The following is a 19,914-nucleotide window of genomic DNA, read 5'->3' as shown; positions in this document are numbered from 1 at the left end:
CACAGTGAAATGTCATTACCCATCTACCAAAATTGCTAACCTTAAAAACAAATGATAATAACTGAGACTAGTCAGCACTGGTAATTGTATGGAAAAACTGCAACTCTCATTACTGCTTGTGCAAATGCAAATGGTGCCACCACTTTTAAAAAGTTTGGCAGTTTCTTATGAGATAAAACTTGCTCTTATAATAACAACCTAGCCATAGAACTCCTATGTGGGATTTCTTTTCACCCAATTGAATTCATTTACGTTCACCCAAAAATCTGTACTTGAATGTTTATAATAGTTTTTGTTCATAATTCCTCCAAATTAGAAATAATCCAAATATACTTTAAAAAGTAAATCAACAAATGTGGTACATCCATACAATTAAACTACTACTCCACAAATAAAAAGAATATACTACAGTAACATGAAAAAACATGAATGTATCTCAAATGCTTTATGTTAAGGAAAAGAGATCATACTCAAAGGCTGTGTCCTACTGATTCCATTTACATGATATATTGCAATAGACAAACAGAGAAATCTGTTTGGTGGTTGAGCATCAATGGTGTTTAGAAAATCATTTGACTAAAAAGGGTCACAAGAATATGCTTGAATGATGAAAATTTCTGTCTTGATTATGGTGGAACTTATATGATTGTATACATTTTTAAAACTCATAAAACTGCACAAAAAAGAGTGAATTTACTGTATGTAAGTTATACCTCAATAAAAAATAAAATAAGAAATTAGCCTTTATTATTTATTAATCTTAGCATAGCAATTAGGAAAAAAATCAAGTAGTAAGGAATTTGGAGTGTTGGCTCAACATCAGTTTATATGATAAAGACATGAAGCTTTTAATTATCACATTTCAATATCTGGAATGTATTTAAAATTCAAGAAGCTAAAGCAATCTTAGGCACATTTGTAATAATTATGAAGAAGTCCAAATTACTGGAAATTGATTGACTTGTGAGCTGCTTGAAGACAAAGACCTTTCATTAGTTATAAGTAGCAGGGTACTAATTAGATGTACACAGGATATTTGTGTTATGAAATGGTCATATTAAAATAATACTCTCATTGTACTATTCAAAGTAGGCTAGATGCTGAAACAAACAGTTCCCAAATAACCATGGCTTAACACAATAAAATTTATTTCTTATTTATACACATTTCCATGTAGGTAACACCAGTCGGAATGGCTCTTCTGGGTAGTTCTTGTCCTGTCAGTGACACAGGATCCAGCTTCCTCCACCATCTGAGCCCCCAGAGTCTTATGCTTAATACCCAGTATATGGGTGACTTCAGAGCAAAACAATGAATAATGGAGGCTGGTGGCTAGCAACAGGCCAGGCCTGGAAGTGGTATATTGTATTTCTTTGTGTCTATATTTCAGAAATTAGAACTTGGTTCCACGGTTCACCTCATTACAAAGTAGAGGGTATGTCTTATGAGTAACTAGCCAGTTTCTGCCACATGCATTGGGCTCTGACTTGATTAGACTACATTTGAGATCATGTGTTTATTTCAGAATTCTACAGTTTAAAAGGGATATTTAGAATATTCAAGCCCCATAGAAAAAAGCCCTGAATAATAAGAAGTCTGAAGTCATGCTAATGAGTATGCACTGAGGAACATTTAGCTTGATCATTTCCTCCCCTCAGTGTCTCTCAGAAGGACCCAGTAGCAGCATGTGATTTTCAGCCCCAACAGATCAGACCAAAGAATCTGACCTAGACTGGAAACCCAGTCTGTTTCTACAGCTGGTTTGCTCTGATCCAAGAAATAAGTAGTACAAAGAATATTTTTATTTTATTTATTATTTATTTACTTACTTACTTATAGAAGGAGAGAGAGAGAGAACAAGCAAGCAAGCAGGGAGGGGGTGAGGGAGATAGAGAGAGAGAATCCTAAGCAGGCTCCACACCCAGCACTGAGGGAGGGTGCAATCTCACTACCCTGAGATTATGACCTGAGCCAAAATCAAGAGTTAGATGCTTAACCATCTGAGCCGGAGAGGTGCCCCCAAAGAATATTTTCAGAAGCACGTAGGGAACAGGTTATATTTCATATAGAAATATGACATGAAATAGAAATAGACATGATCCTTGCATCCCATGCAATGGGACTTTAAGTCAATATCCACAACATTGTACCATATAAGGAAATAACTTCTCGAATCAATGAACCATGTTACTGAGGCCTAGTATCTGGGTATCTAGCCTGGAAGCTTCTATTGTGGTAACACCTCTGTAATGCATTGTTTTTGCTTTATCTGCACCTGTTTTTTTCAAGACTCAGTTTTTTCTTTATTTTTCCATTTTGGGTTTACCATTAGAAGGCCAATCAGGTTAGGATGCTATGAATGCCAGTTTCAAGAGCAGCCCAAAAGAAATTCTCCAGATGGTTCATCTGCAGTGCAAACAATCTTCTATTTGGTCCTTGTGACCCCATGTTCTCACTGAACCTTAGAATATCTATGGCAGATTGAAATGCTGAATAATAGAGCCTATGGGAAGATTTGAGTAGAGAATCAAAGTGCTGATCCATAGGGTTTTGGGGGATAGAGAAGTTGTTCTTTGTCAAGTTACCTCTTCTTTTGAGAAACAACTTTTACTTGCTACTGGGCCCTAATAGACCATGGGAATGCCTGGCCATGGGAAACCACATCACTATGAACCCGGAGCTGTCCATTAAAACCTACTTTGAGAAACAAAGCATAAAGTAGTATATGTGAGACTAGGCCTGAGCAGATCCTGAACACTCAAACAACTGTCATAAACTATTGATTCATACTTCATGTATAATGTCTATTTCTGTCATCCTGCCATTGAATCTTCAACCCATAATATGGTCTCCTATGACTATTAAACTGAGAAGTTACAGTCCTGAAAGACCATGGAAAAAGTGCTCTTCCTAAAGGGAGAATTTTATACAGTACATTTCACCATAACTTTGCATGGGAGGAAGATCATTGGAAGCCAGGATATGCACTGATTTAAAGGCCACACATAATCTTTTACCTCGATATAAAAGACAATGTTTGGAGGATTAGGACACAGAGCTTTAAGGAATAAATAGGAGTAAATTCATGTGTGTTCCATAGGATTTCTCATGACAAAGGAGGTTCTCAGTTTCCATGTGGACAAGAATAATGGCATACTTCAGAAGTCAATCAGCCTAATTTCCCAAGCATACCAGTGGTCATGGTGATGATGATGACTATCTATGGGTTCAATGTATTGGATTTCATTTAGCCAATACTAATTCAGTTACAACCATTACTGACTATACATCATGCCACTCGCAGAACCAACCTTAAATCTCCAGTAGAATACAGTACTAAGACCGTGTTCTCTAAATTCCATTTCCCATCAAAAGGAATTGTGCTTCTTGGAGCAATAATTCCAATTATAAGGCAAGAAAGGTAAAAGATGTGACTGCTGGAGAACCTGGGTGGTTCAGTTGGTTAAGCATCTGCCTTTGGCATGATCCCAGGGTCCTGGGATGGAGTCCCGCATTGGGCTCCCTGCTCAGCAGAGAACCTCCTTCTCCCTCTGTCTGCTGTTCCCCCTGTTTGTGCACTCTCTCTGACAAAGAAATAAATAAAATCTTTAAAAAAAAAAAAAAGAGATGGGACATAATGTTGTATCACACCAGAAAGTAAGGCAGCTAGTGAAGAGACTAGGGTAATGTGGGAAAACAACAACAAAAAACAACAAACAAAACAAAAAACTAAGTAGCTAATTTGAATAGGTTCTTTGGTAGCCAGAGTAGTAACCCCTTAAAGATGCCCATGTCCTATTCTCCAGAACCTATGAATATGTTATTCATATTCATATTCATATTCATATCTAGAACCTGCCTTACATGTTAAAAGGAACCTGCAGATGCATTTTTATTAAGGATCTTCAAGTGGGGATAATCTTTGTGATGCCAGACAAGAGTCTGAATAGGAGCAAGAAGAAAGGCTCAGGGTCAGGAAAAAGAGATGTGAGGATGGAAGCAGAATCACAGTCAGAGAAAGGTATAAAGGTCCTGTGCTGACCTTCAGGGTGGAAGAAAGGGGCATGAGACAAGGAGTAGAAGCTCCCTTAGAAACTGGGACAAGCAAGAAATCAGATTCTTCCCTAGCCCTCCAAAAAGAGATACAGCCTGTGGACATACAGATTTTGACCTAGGGAAACCCATTTCAGACTTCTGAGCTTCAGAACTGAAGATAATAATTTGTATTGTTGTAAGCCATGAAACTTGTGATTTGTTACAGCACCAAAAGGAAATTCAAATAGACTCCCACTCAGTAAATACAAGACAATTTGAACATCAATAAAGATAATAACTGCAACAAATAAAAATACAGCAAATATGTTTACATTGAAGAGCTCATCATTTTTTTTAAACATCTCTTTTGTTGTATTAAAAAAAAGTGGTAAAGAAAGGGGAAAAATAACATATTTATCCTGCCTTTCCTCTACTAACTATACCTCAGGAAGCTAAAATGGTGGTGAGGAGGAAGTTTCTACTTATATATGCATTTTAAATAATAAAGGGAAAGGGACAGTAGGATATTCCTACCCTGCAACCCCTAATAAACTAATGGATCTAGGTTATTGGTTTTCTACCAGGGGTGATTTTTTCTTCCCCAGGGGATAGTTCTTAATATCTGGAGACTTCTCTGATTGTCAAAACTGGAAGGAGGTAGGGATGGGACACATCTTCCATTTAGTGGGTAGAGGTCAGGAATGTTGAAAAACACCCTACAATGTGCAGAGAAACCCCTGCAATAAACAACTACCCAGCCTTAAATGTCATTAGACACTGGCTGCTATTGAGAAACTAGGCAATGCAATAACCATAATAAACCCTAGAGAAGAGAAACTGAACACTGTGTCCCTCTTGATGGACGTACATGCGACCATCCGAAAAATCTTGTCAGAAAAGAAAATTCATTTAAGTCTGATCAAGGCTTCAGATCTAAATGAGAGACAGGGTCAATGGAACATGCAAAACTACACTTCAGGGATGTCATTAAAAAAAAAAAAAATCCAAGCTGCAGGGGAATCCAACCGGGAAAAACAACCCTATTTTATTCAACAAGTAATTCCAAGGGGAAAAAAGGAAATTGAAGGTGAACCTATACATTAACCAGGTCTTCAGGGACATAGTAGACAATGGCAATGTATGGATTTTATTTGGATTCCTATTTAAACAAACTGCAATTTTTATATATATTAGGGTTTTTTTTTCCTTACAAGATACTTCAGTGATATTTTTATGGTTATTAAATAATGAACAAGATTTTAATTCTTAAATTTTTAAATATTTTTTTAAAATATTTTTTAAAAGAGTTTTTTAAAAACTTTTAAAAAAGAGTTATATTTAATGGATTTATTATTTAGAACATCATCTTATTTTGCCCCTGAATAACCATACTTTCCTCTTTTATACTGAGAATATCATTCACAAACAGCTTCTAATGAGGAATGTTGGATGTCTCAAGGTATTCACGTATACTAATTAATGACAATTTAAATTTCTGAGAAAAAACAGTCCTGGAAAAACAGTCTATAAAATGGAAAAGATAAAAGTAGAAATTTGACACATGGACTATAACATTACACTTGTCTGTTTCTATACATCTGAAGCCCACTCTCAACATTTCTGCCTCCTAAGAAATGCAGATCTGGAAAAACTTTCAGGTAAACCCAAACAAGCTAAGCTGCTGGGTAAAAGCCAAGAGATCTTTGAATGGGAGGTGGAGAAAACTCACTCTGGGACCACACATCAGTCACAGAAATGAGGTATAGCACCTGCCCATATTCTCCTCTATGAAGCGTCCTGCATATATTTGATGAATTTCCTTCTTTTATGTCTTTCTCCTACACTGCACAGCGGATGTGTTCATAGTAGTCAATTTTTCAGTTGACTCCACAATTCATAGAATATTTAGACAGGAGATTGGTATTTTAGAAGACAAATGAGTGAGATCCACATGGGAATTCCAAACTGAGAGCGGTTGAAGTATTCCTCTGAAATATCTTTTTAAATCACAGAATCTGACTTTTCTCTTTTCTCTATTACCACTATCTTAATTCAGATTCCACTAATGTCTCAAACAGTGATTGTGGAGTAGTCCCCTAGCTAGTCTCCTCCATTCCAATCTTTTCTTTCTCTGACGTGTTTGCCAAAATGGTATCTCAGGAATGTAAATTTTCATACGATCTTACTGATATGTGGAATTTGAGAAGCAAGGCAGAGGATCATAGGGGAAGAGAGGAAAAAATGAAACAAGACAAAACCAGAGAGGGACACAAACCATAAGGGACATTAAATCTCAGGAAACAAACTGAGGGTTGCTGGAGTGAAGGGGATGGGAAGGATGATGGACATTAGGGAGTGTATGTGTTGTGGGGAATGCTGTGTATTATGTAAGACTGATGAATCACAGACCTGTACCCCTGAAACAAATAATACATTATATGTAAATATTTATTTATTTATTTATTTATTTATTTATTTATTTAAATATCTTTACTGGTTTGAATTTGGCATTCAAAGCACTCTTAAGACCAGGTCCGGGTCTATCACCTGCCTTATCTTCACTAGTTCCTCATCCTCTCTGCCCTGCAAGCCCAGGTTTGGATATTTTTGGAATTTTTGTGCTTTCTTTCAGCTCAGCACACTTCACGCTTCACCCTTTGCTTGGGTCGCTTGTTATCTGGATCACTTGTTCTCACTTTCACGGCCTCCAGCAAGATATTTTCTGGTCCTTTCATACAGGAAGACTTCTGCAATCATCCCCAGAGCTTTACTCTCTGTGACTGTTCTCACCCTGCATTTTAATTGCTTCACTGTCATCCTTGCTATGCCATTATATTGTCAGCACTGATTCATATTGACTGTTGTGTCTCAACAATTCACTGTCACTGATACACAGTAGATATTCCACTGATATCTGAATACCTAACGAGAATTTTAGCCCAGTACCACTGACATCTACCAAGACATATGCCAATTTTGAAAAATTTATGATTGATCACCTTTAGGTAAATTTAAAATGTCAAATGAGCTTTGGATTATATGAAACTTCAACTCATCTTGAACACTGTAATTGTATGATAACATGTTCACAAGTAGAAGAACTATGAATCCCCTGACTTACACAAGACACAGGAAGAAAGGACTTTGAGATTTTTTCCAGGGAGTGAGAAGATGAGCTACTATCATTCATTCTCCTCTTTCCCCTTCCTTGCCTATTGTACAATACTTCTTCCCCCTTTTGTTCCTTACTCAGGTGTTTCTCAGAGATGAGGTCCAGCCTCATGTATTCCACCTCACTAATTTACAAGGTTAGCTAGGGCCCTGTTGTGTGCGGGAAGAGGAAGGGGTGAAGGTGTTCAGACAGAGACTAGAGGGAAACACTGCGTAGCTGACCAAAGTAATCTGATTCCCAAAATACATATTGAAATTGTCTTATCTTTCAGTGGCTTTGGCTCAGAACACTGTCCTTTCTCAGATTAACTGTATCTCTTATATTTTATATGTTAATTTATATTTTATGTGCTTATTGTTTCTGAAGTCTCAGAAAAGAGGTTATGGATTTTTCAGAAATTGGAAAGTTTTAATATTTAAATGATACCTCTTACATATGCAGTAAAATTCCTCTCAAATTGCTTGTATGCTGTCAAGTAGTACCCCAAATGTGGCTTTTCCTTGGTCAGTAGTAACCTTGTCCAAACAGCTTTACTTCTATTCCTATCACTATAAAGCAAGACCCTCAGTTAATGCTCCTTTCCTGAGGTACATCCCACACTCAGATAAGATGATATGTGCACAGTTAGTGGTCCAGCACAAAGATATCTTAACAGTGTTCATAGCATTTCTCTCAGAACAGTGACTCACACAGCTACTGGATGTGGCTTCATACGTCACACGTTATTTTAAGTGAGTCTAAAATATGAAAATGTTTTAGTTCCCAATGGAAACACAATTACCTTGTACAAAATTTGGATGAATAAGAATGAGTGGTCCAAAATAGGTCCACAAATAAGTCCATGATTACAATGTGACAAATCAAAACAGTATGTTTTTTTCTTCTCATTATCCTCAGGCCATATGAATGGAGACAGAGAAGGAGAAAGTGCGGGAGTTGAGTGTGCTCAACTCCACTGAACATGCTGCTCTGACATAAAAATATACCCACACACCACACCCCAACCCAACCTCCAGCCTCCTATCCAGCATCACTAGCACATGGGTCACCATCTCCTTCCTGGTTGCCATGGCAATGCAGATGATGACTGCCATAGGTGAGTCAAGCGGGAGAAAACACAGGCAAGTTACTCTAAGCAATGCTCAGGATTCATCAAGTTGCCAGTTTTGAAGTTATTCCAGTTAATTGACATAGTAATTTCTGCCAGGCCCCCTTCACCTCCTTATTTCTTACACTATAAATCATGGGGTTCAGCATGGGTGTCAACACAGCATAGAAGAGAGAGATCAACTTTTCCTGAAGAACAGAGGGGCTGGAGCGGGGCTGAATATAAGTGAAAATGGCCATGCCATAGCACAGAACAACCACTGTGAGGTGAGAGGCACAGGTATGGAAGGCTTTCTTTCTTCCCTCTGTGGATCGGATCTTTAGGATGGTGGAGATGATCTGGATGTAGGACAAGAGAACCAGGCAGAAAGGTGTCATCAGCAGAACAATGCTAGAAACCATGATTGCGATCTCATTGGAGGAGGTGTCCACACAAGCCAGTCTGACCACAGCTAGGAGTTCACAGGATATGTGATCAATATACTTGTTTGTGCACATGGGCAGCTGAAAGGTGATTATAGTCTGTATGAGAGAGTTGACAGAACCACTGACCCAGGATGTGATGGCCAACCTAGTACAGAGGCCTCCATGCATGATGACTGAGTATCGAAGGGGGTCACACACAGCCACATAGCGATCATAGGCCATCACTGCCAGTAGAACAAATTCAATCCCACCCAAGCCCAGGGAGAAAAATAACTGGGCGGTACAGCTCACAAATGGGATTGCTTTATGCACTGCAAGGAAATGCGCCAGCATCTGAGGAACGATGCTTGTGGCATAGGAGACATCAACGAGGGAGAGGTTGGTGAGAAAGAAGTACATGGGAGTGTGGAGTTGGCTGTCCAGTCTGATGAGAAGAACGATGAAGAAGTTCCCCAGCACTGTCACCAGGTATGTGATCAAGAAAAAGATGAAGAGGGAGATCTGTGTGTCCCAGTCACTGGACAGGCCAAGTAGAATAAACTCTCTCACCCAAGTCTGGTTACCCGTTCCCATTAAAAAATCTGAAGATTAATAATCTGCAGACAAAGTCAGAAACAATTGAAATGGCTGAATCAAAGAATTATAAAAATAACTTTCTAGGAATACAATCGGCCAGCCTTAACCAGATGTTTCAGACCATTTACTGGCCAAGATGACAGCATAACAAATAGCATGGAGGACAAGGGGAGATGGTGAGGGGAAGGGAGTTGAGGGAAATTGGAAGGGGAGGTGAACCATGAGACTATGGACTCTGAAAAACAATCTGAGGGTTTTGAAGGGGCGGTGGGGTGGGGGATCCAGGTGGTGGGTATTGGAGAGGGCACGGATTGCATGGAGCACTGGGTGTGGTGCAAAAATAATGAATACTGTTATGCTGAAAAAATTAAAAATTAAAAAAAAAAGATGATAGGCTTTGTCCCAACATGTATTACATTTATTGTGCATCAGAGCCAAGCCAGCACTTTCATCAGAACATGAGGTGGTCTCAGGATAACCCATTTAAAGGCTGGGGATAATGCAATGCAATTTTAGGAGCTCATATCTTTACCATCTTACCCCTGAGAGAGAGCTTGGTAGGTGACAGTAGTAGGTAAAATGACAAACAATGAAAAAACTTTGGTTGGAATGTTACAAAAACTACCTTAATTGTGTCAACTAGCCTCATCATGATAAAATGGATAAATCTATTACAAGAGACAGGAATTCACTCTTTGGGAAGTAGCAGGGCCTTGTGGAAAGTTAATCAGAGAAGCTGGGTTTGAAAACTGATTTTATTTAGCAGCTTTGTTATTGTGGTTTAGTGACAAACTTTCATATATGAAACAGGACAATATTATACAACTCACAAATACTTTCAAGCTGAAATGTAGGTAACTTTGGAGAAAATATTTTATAGACTGTACTGGTAATAATAGTACTATATTAGTCTGAGTAATTAGTAGTAACATGACCTCTGCCTTGTAGTAGAAAGAATAGCAAGGAATTTTTCCAAGTATAAACTCCACAAACTCAGATATAAATGAAATTGGAGGCATTCTATAATAGAACTGAGGACTTCAGGATGACTGGTCACCTTGAGGTACTGGTGACCGTTTGTCTTTTTTATAACCCTGATCTATTCAGCCTTCAGTAGGATCAAAAGGAAAAGGGAATTATGTTCTTTTTATTTTTCTTCTTAACTTGATATTCTTAAGAATATATCCTTTGCTTATGGGCTCAAAGTAAAGGAAAAGACAGTCAGTATGGGTGTTTGGCTTTCTCTTTACAAAAGAGGAAGGGAAACAATTGTTTAAGGAACCTTCATCATTGACAAAAGCTGAGTACAATATATGTATGAATGTATGTAGATGTATGCTGGAATGGAGTTTATTTTGTGTTTGCTTTCATCCTAGAAAAGCTTCTTAAGTAGAACTGTATGTTAAAATATCAATGCTGAACACTAAACAGAAACTGCTAAAATTCTAAAAAATTTTTAAAGTAAGGAAAAGGCAGTAAGAGGGCTTGAGGGAAGAAACAGAGCTGCTTGCCTATCCTAGACTCCAAAGGGGTCTTCCTAGGGTCTGTGAGCAGAAAGGTAAGACTATCTATGCCTCTACTCTCTTATCTGATAAAGGTTGAATCAAAACAAGCAGTTCCCCCAAATGCCCATCTCTTTCAAGTTTCAGTCACATACATTTTCATAAACTCTGCTTAACTGATACCCCCTTTCAACTGTTCCTCCTCTTTGGCTCTGTCATACACCTTCCACCGCCACCCTAAATTGGCTGTTCTTCAGTCATGGTCAGACCAAATGCCTCAAAGATGACATTCAAATTTAATTCTAAAATCTCAAGAAAAAAAATCTGTTAGCTGTTACTGAATTTTAACAAATCTGCAACAGAAAGTAGATGTTTCCTTTTCCATTCATCTGGCAAACATCCATGAGGTGCCATTACTGCTAGATGCTGAGATTTGAAAGTCAGTATTACAATTTCCTATACTTAGGGTTCATGTAGATGAAAAGGACACAGAACAGATTGTCATCTTATCACTATTCCCCTGTTGCCGTGCAAGCTGCCTGGAGAGCAAGCCAGACCATGATTCATTCTGGTCTTCCTGCCCACCCCGCATATCTCTCTACTACAGCCCTTGTCTCATGACAAATGAACAACAGTACCACATTTCACTGTAGGTGCGAGCTTCAGAACTTAACAGTCCGTGTCCTGAATCCATTCTTTCCTGTTTCCTGGGACTTGAAGCAAGTTACCCAACCACCCCTGTCTCACAGTTCTTCAGTGGTACAATGTGGATAATATTGGCCAACTAAAAGGATAATTGCTGAAATTAAGGAGTTGAAGATACAACCTTCCTGTACTAATGACTGAATCAGGGCAGGTATCCATTATTTGGTGATGGTAATTGACCTAAACCTTTGATTTCATACTCTCTATCTCTTTCATTATCTTTTTCATCTATCTCTTTCAATAAGAATCTTATTCTTTCACTTATTTCCTCTTTTTGCCATCCTTGAGTTTCTCTTGTCTCTCATTGACCACTTTTCCCTCACTGAAAAAAATACACACACACACACATACAAAACCTTTCAATATGGGGAGAAGAATCTTTGCTATTTATTATCCTAATTATTTCCTCTTTCACATCAAGAATTCTCAAATGATTGGTGTCTACCTGCTGGAATTATTTCCTCATAGTATTCATCCTTTTTTTTTTTTTAAGATTTTGTTTATTTATTTGACAGAGAGAGAGAGAGAGATCACAAGTAGGCAGAGATGCAGGCAGAGAGAGGAGGAAGCAGGCTCACTGCTGAGCAGACAGCCCGATGCGGGGCTCGATCCCAGGACCCTGAGATCACAACCTGAGCCAAAGGCAGAGGCTTAACCCACTGAGCCACCCAGGCGCCCCCCAGGATTCATCCTTTGAGTCATAAAAACATAGTTTTCACTTCACTACATCATGGAAATTATATTCTTAAAGATCACTGGTGACTTTCTCATATCAAATATACAGGTTTTCATTTGATGTTTCACTGTTTAACTTTTAACATCGTCAAATATTTCTCCTTCAAACTCATGACTTTATCCTGTGCTTCTGTCCTCACTTGCCTCTGATCTGTTTTCCTTATCTGCATTCTTGGGGGATTTCTCCAAACCCTCCCACTCCACTGTTGTGAAATTCTGGTCAGTTCTGTGCTCACCAACTATATTCTTCTATGGTTTTTTCCCTTGAGGGGCTTGTAATTTCTAACAACAATAATTATGATCAACTGTGTACAGCTCACCCTCAAGTCTACATTTCTCTCCTGGACTTCCCTCTGAAGGCCCAGGTGCTTTCCCCAACATCACAATGAATGTCTGTCTCATAAATGTCTCACCAAGGCCTCCTCTAACCTCCCCACACACAGGGTCCCTCCTGACTCCTTCATTTCTGTCAATGTAACAAAAATTCTCCCACTCTCCCAACACTTCATGCTTGGCTTTTCCCTCCTCTTCCCCCCTCCTTGGAATAAATCCTCTTTCTTCGTTTCCTTTACTGCATATTCCCCATTTCACCTAGTGTGAATGCACACTTAAACACTTGCCCTCATCACCCCACTTCATGGAGTGCAGGGCACCCTCGTAAATGGCCCTGATGCCACCTCCACCCGCTCCATACTCTTACATGCTCCCTCCAAGTTCATCAGGAGATATAAGTGTTTGCCCATCACTTCCCCACATAAACATATCTATGATGTCTACATGTACATAGAATTAAGGTTTTCCCACACAGAAGAATTTCCACACTATCCCCAATCTGATCCTATTCTATTTCTAACTTTTATTATCTCTAGCATTTATTATCATACTATGTGTTTCACAGCAAAGCATTTTATTAAAATAAGCTGTTAATACTCAAGTAACTTTCAGTGATATGTTAGCTGATTATCTTTAACCTACTGAGGCTGCTATTCATTTCCAAAGACCACTGCCTTACTTCAAAATCAATAATATCCAAGTATACCTTTTGTTCACACTCATAGAGTCCTTTGTGGGACTCACAGCAGGTAAAGAAAATAGATAGACCTTTGGAAAGGCAAATGCAGGAGGAAACATGTGTTCATCAGATGCTTTTAGCATGCCCTGCAGTTAATACGATCACCTTATTACTTTAGGAGTGGCTCCATTTAAATTTAGCTGGGTCCATTCCTGGCCTAGGGTGGAAAATGGACTCAGTGCCAGATGAAGACTTCAGACCTCACCACTCCCATCAGAAAGCCAGGATCTGTAGCTCTCCCTGAACATGCATATTTCACTAAGGTCAAAAAACAGAGGAGAAATGTAGGAATATTTGTTCTACTGGTCTGCATAATAAGATAAGAGAGACCTTTTAGTATAGGGTTAAGCGGGCAGCTGATGTTCAAAACCAGTGTTGAACAATGACCACACTTGAGAGCCACATCTCTTTAGCTCCTCCTCCTGCACAGTGTTTTGTTCTCTCTTCTGAGAATTTGTTCTAACTGTAGCTACTTTACTTTTCCTTGCCAGATCCACAGTATTCCTTTAATAAACAACGAAATACTATTTTACATATTTTCTCAAAAATCCCAAACCATTCTCTATATGTTTTGAGCTATCATGGTCTACTCACAAATGAATAATCCATGCTATTTACAACATAGTATTGAAGAATGACATATTCCTTCGTTAATCTCCTTGGATGCAAGCACCTTGCAGGAAGGACTTCAGGCCTGGGTTTTACAAGGTAGGGTGGATGTAGGATAATTACTAGAGCCATAACAAATAGAGCATACTATGTGACTTAGTATGAAAGATGCCACAGAAATAATCAATGAAAAATTTTCTCTGGAAGATACTGATGCTAATGCCTGAAATGTGTTATTTTTATGTGGAACATCTCCTTTTGAGGACATATTTAAATATGAAAAATATTAAATGGGAGTTTTACAATACAAAGCAAATAATCTTTTTGTGAACTAGTATGTAAATGACTCCGATGTTGCAGAAAAAGTCCGGGGTGAGGAATAGACAGCAAGATCAGATTTTCCCAGTTAAAATATTACCTTTCTAGACCTTAGCTAAAACTAGTTCCTGGTGCCTCCTCCCATTATCCAGTAATTACTAGTTACACAAATATCAGGACTAAAATGTTCTCTTCATGACAAAGAAATGAAGACATAAAGTAGGTGAACAAATTTCTCACACACCTTTTATATGACACAATACACCTAATTTAAAAGTTAAATTTTAGCCAACCATTAAGATCTTTTTAAAAAATAAATCTATTCGTTGATTCCATGGAAACGGTTATTTTTTCTGTTATAAACTTGATGTAAATTATAACAAGTTAAATGTTATTTTTCTAACCTATCTCCTTAAATTCAACCACAATTATTTTTCTTATTGTTTCAATCTCCTACCACCTGATGACATCTTTTGTTGAGAGTACATGTCATCTGAACAAGATGAACAGTGAATAATTCAGACAACAATGCTTGCTGATGTTAAAACTGAGGACTGCCCTTTATCTCCATGGGGCAGATAAAATTTGGCTTTAGCTTACTCCTGCCTCCCTTTATCTTATTCTTGTTTCTAACCCTTCATTTACAAGCCCAATATTTTCATGCCGTCTCTGTAACTCTCTATACCAAGGTCTACCTTGTACTAAAATGGTCCATGCTCTAATAAAATTGCCCATTAGAAATAGGGTAAATTCTCAGGCAGTAATTTTTGGTAAAATTTGTAAACACATGGTATTTGGGAGTCATGGAAATGATGCATCTCCAACTCACCTGTCATAATTAAACTCTGACCAGTAGACCTCTCAGATGGGAGCGTCCTCCATGTTGAGCTCACTAAGCTCTGCAGAATGCCTGAGAGGAAGGGTTTTGCCTCAAGAAACAATATGACTTTTCAATGTAGTAAAGTGCCCATTTAGCTTTTGACCACACCCTCCCCAGATTCTTGCTCTAATAGAACGGATAAGCTCTTGAAAAACTATGAGCAACTGCTCATCAAGTAAAACAAGAAACCTGACCCATAGACAAAATCTAACAAGCACTAACAGAATTTTCACTACGTTGTGCCACATAAACAGGATCATTCCTTGTGGTTCGCTGGAGATGTCTGTAGTTGCTGCTGCTCATGTTTTACAATCATTTTTAATTGCATTTAGTTTCCATTGTTACTCTTTGGACAAACACTCCAAAATACTTGATTAAATTTTGTAAGGATGGAACTATTTAGAACTATTTAGAGTTTCACAAATGGGTGAAGGGTTTCACTTTCTCTATTCTCAGCATTTATTGCCAAATTCACTCTCTTAATGTGTAAACATTTTAAACTAACAACTTTTTTTCCACTTCTTTTGGCTAGCTGCTTCAAGAAGTTATCTTGTCCCTCTCCTCATACATTAGAAAGAGACAAATATTGATTTGATCAGACTTAGGATGTATGTATACTACAGGATACCTCAGTGCCTCACTTTCCAGGATTATATTTCAGAACCATATCTCTTCCCATAATTCATGCTAATTCAAAGAGAGCATGGATGGACAAAACACTGGATCAGCCTCAAAAATCCATTCTAAAACAGTGAAGCTTATGGTAAGCCCACTACCCATATTCCCCTTTGCCCCCAGTGATTACATCAATAATGTCCTATATCTAAGGGAGGGAAAGCTGCCTCTCCTCTGAAAGTCTATGCACACTTTTTACAATCCTCCATTGAATCTTAATCGTATTGGCTTCCTGTTTGGAATCCTCTACAACTTCACTGCAGCGGACAAAGACAAAGCACAGGAAGATAAGTCCCACAACCTACAGACATGTTTTGTCTAATGCTGGTCAAAATAAACCAGACCATATATTTACATACTTGAATTGCCAATAGAAATAACACTTTATTTTAGAGAAAGATTCATCAGACCTACGGCTAAGCACTTGGATGCTGTATACATAGAATGCATTCATAATGGTCAGAACTATTTGCAACAACCTAATATTTGGAACAGAGAACCCAAGGATCACTAGGGAGGGTGATCTCAAACAGGTTTTATATTTTCAGAAGTAACCATTTTGCTACTTCCCATTTAGATATGGTGCCTGTCATTTCACATAATCAGCAATTACTGAAGCTCAGTTTCTCCAATATATGCAATACTCAAATCACCATGAATGATATTTTATTATGGTTTCATTTGGTAAATGCACAGCTTCTTTGTGTGTCTTGTCCCTAGTGGGGAGACTATGGCAGTATAATTCCCTCAATCTACCATGTCCCCACAGTGCAATCCCTATAGCCTAATCTAGAGGAACTAACCCCAAAAATGAGAGTCAGGAGACCTCAGTTCTAGCCCCAGTTCACATTCTGAGTGTTGCAGGATTTGAACAATCCACATACTCATCTTATATTTCCATTTTCCAACTCTAAAAGGAAAATCAAAATACTTTGTACACAAACTCCTTGGGAAATTTGAGAAAAGAGAATGCATAGTTATTAACAATTTATCTTTTTTGGAAAATTAATAGTCTCCTACTATATGTTCATGAATACAATACCTAACTATCATCTTACAGATCTGGTTTGTCCCTTAGGTCTTCCCCAAATATGATGCAGAAATCCTCCCTACTATCTTCAGTTTCCAAATAGTAACCATCCTCTTCTGCATCTCCCCCATTTCACTCTCTCTTTTTCTCTCTGTTAGTACATAAGTTCAGCATTGAGAACCCTTAGAACAATACCCGAGCCCCCAGCTTCAGGAAAGAATCACCTTACGACACTCGCCATATTATTTAGGGTGAGAAGATTGCAGCATTTGTGGGTTGTATCCTGAGCCAAAGTCCCTAACAAGTCAGATCAGTTCTATCTCTGCCCCTCTAGACACATCTGTGTACACCCACCTTCTGTTGGTACCTCCATTCGAGCTCTCAAACATTGATTAGTGCCTGACAAACAGATGTGTCTACCTGAGTCCCAGTTCATGTTGGCTTCCAAAGAATGTTCCCTCCAACAAAGTCCTGCACCAGAGAGATAAGAGTCCCAGACTTCTCAGGCTCTTGGCTAAGAACTCATCTGGGACTAGTTTAGATTGTGAGGGAAACAGCTGCAAGAAAGTTCACAGGTGCCCCACAACTGTCTCCAGCATAAACCTAGTGAGGTGCAGCAGTTTGTGAATTAGCAATGTGAGGCTGACAGTCTCCCTTCGGAAGCTTTATGCTTAGAATGTCCATCACTGTCACCACCTCTAGTTCTCAAGGGCAGGGTCTCCATGCTGCCCTTCTTCTCCTTGTGAAGTCTGTTGTTCTCCACTCTTAAAAAAAGAAAACAACAATCCTCTGAAGCTAAGGATCATTCTAAAAAGCCAAAGATGCCAGCTTACTGAGATTTTAGAATATTCTCCTATAGCCTAAACCTGATATTTCGTTCTCTTGCCCCTTTTTTACTGAGCAGTGACTAGATCTGCAACCAAACCCGGTTAAAAACAAAAAACAAAAACAAAAAAACCCAAGTATCTCCTTCAGCTCCTGGATACCCTTGTCTATCCTTAACAAGGATCATTGTGCCTCACTCCCCTGAGATGGGCAGAGACTCTACTGGACCTACTGAGAGTTTTACAAGGATTGATGAACTGTGTGGAGAGTCTATCTCTCATAGAACTAATCAAGTTCCAAAAATAATAGCACTGTATAAAAAGATTTAAGACTCAAGATCTAGGGGTGCTTGGGTGGCTCAGTAGGTTAAGTCTCTGCCTTTGGCTCAGGTCATGGTCTCAGGGTCCTGGGATCAAGCCCCACATCTGACTCTCTACTCAGCAGGGAGCCTGCTTCCCCTTCTCTCTCTTGCCTGCCTCTCTGCCTACTTGTGATCTCTCTCTGTCAAATAAAGAAATAAAATCTTTTTTTAAAAAGATTATTAAAGGAAAAGACTCAAGAGCTATAAAAATAGAGTTTTATGGTCTCCAGGGGAAAAAAGGGAAAAGGAAAGGAGATACAAAATCATTAATTGTCAATTTTCTATACTTCTTCGATTTTTAATATTTATGAAAGGTTGAATGTAATTTTAACAGACTGCAGTCACATTACATCTCTGATACATTCTTCAGGCAATGCTTATGTAAGTGAATTATTTGTCCATTCATCTCCAAGTCCAATACCCAGTCATGCTAGTACCATCATTTACTTATCTACACACTTACCCACTGTCTATAACCATCTCCATACTCACTCAGTCACCTGCTTATCTGTTCCTCCACCAACATATGCATCCCCTCATCATGCACTTGTCACATCATCTATTTCCCTAATGTCTAGTAATTATCACCCACATCTTTTATTCTCACCAGTGTGAATATCATCCTGTTTGTCCTCTCATTCATTCTGCCATGTCACTATAATGTCCGCTACTATAGCACCCAGTGATGCTGACAAAGTTTCTGTGATATTCTAAGCAATAGAAAGAGAAAGTAGAGACGTTTCTCATTCCTCACCTGAATTTCTGAACTCCCATAGATTGACAGAGTTGGTTGGATACTTTCTCTGAGGAAAGCAGGAAAAATTCCATGGCTGAAAGTGTTGTAGAGACAGTGTCTGGATGCTCACATCACTGCTGTTCTCCGCTCATCTGCAGACAACAAAGGAAAACTCCCAAATGCTATGCTTGGTAAAGATCCCATAGCTCTCTCAGTTGCTTCTGCTCCTGCTCCAGACCTAGGGCACCTTCCTTTTCTACCTCCTTCACTCAGCAAGTTATATCACTCTTACTCAAAACATCTGTGCCATAGAAATTTCCTTTCCCTTGTTAATGCTGCTGACTACTGTTGTTTTAGTATTTGTACCAGAGTGTCAAATAATTCACTGCATTTCAAAGTGTGATAGCCTTCTCTCTGCCCAAACTCACTGAATCAGACCCTACACAGGAAGGTCAGCAAACTGTGTCTTAATGAGCCTTTCAGGTGTTTCTGATAGAATGAATTTGAGAATTCTTGGAGCAATTCATTCTGTAAACCATGGTTACGTTAATCTTTCATTATAACACTTTATTCTAACATTATTCATTTCACAAATGTTTCATCTACAGTCTCCAATGACTTGAATGCCACATTTCAACTAACTGAGACAGAAGAGGTCCAAAGTCAACCACAATCTCAGTTTTCACTGCTTCTCTTCCCTGTGAACCCCCACCCATTTTCTAATTCCTGCTGTTCCCCAAACAGGAATTGCTTTCTTCTGCCCAGGCAGGTCATCTCATCAGTGACTGCCTGGGAATCGACATAGTTCTTTTGAGAAGTTTTTGTGACAAATGCAATAACATATATAATCAATGTGAAGGCTTGGTTTGTAAGGTAAACATGAATATAGTGAATTATTTTCTGTGAACACTACACATATAATTTGGGTAAGCTGCTGTTAGAGAAACAGTTTATTTTCCTTAAGTTCCTTGGTTTAAAAATCATTATTTCCCATTTTATATTATTACTTACCTGTAAATTATCACATCTCTAACTTATAATTTTTCTTTAAAAAAATACCTTTAAAAGTAAGTGAAAATGTAGTGCCCTGGTATGGGATGTTTCTAGGGGCAAAGCAGAGAGGGGGACGGGGAAGCGGTACTTTCTGCTC

The 19,914-nt window shown here is 38.6% G+C and overlaps 1 protein-coding gene across 1 annotated transcript; it reads right to left on the bottom strand.

Annotated features, from left to right (window-relative positions):
- Positions 1–8,359: 8,359 nt before the first annotated feature.
- On the bottom strand, positions 8,360–18,893 carry LOC125081203 (olfactory receptor-like protein OLF3). The gene is made up of 2 exons (XM_047695745.1): positions 18,783–18,893; positions 8,360–9,336 (listed from the first exon to the last, which is right to left on the bottom strand). The coding sequence occupies exon 2, from the start codon at positions 9,311–9,313 to the stop codon at positions 8,360–8,362; it is 954 nt and encodes a 317-aa protein (XP_047551701.1). The 5' UTR covers positions 9,314–9,336; positions 18,783–18,893.
- Between the last annotated feature and the right edge of the window lie 1,021 nt (positions 18,894–19,914).

The sequence above is a fragment of the Lutra lutra genome, chromosome 11, assembly GCF_902655055.1.
Source record: "Lutra lutra chromosome 11, mLutLut1.2, whole genome shotgun sequence".
NCBI classification, from domain to species: domain Eukaryota; kingdom Metazoa; phylum Chordata; class Mammalia; order Carnivora; family Mustelidae; genus Lutra; species Lutra lutra.
The sequence above is the reverse complement of the archived record's forward strand: the minus strand, read 5'-3'. Positions and strand labels throughout refer to the sequence as shown.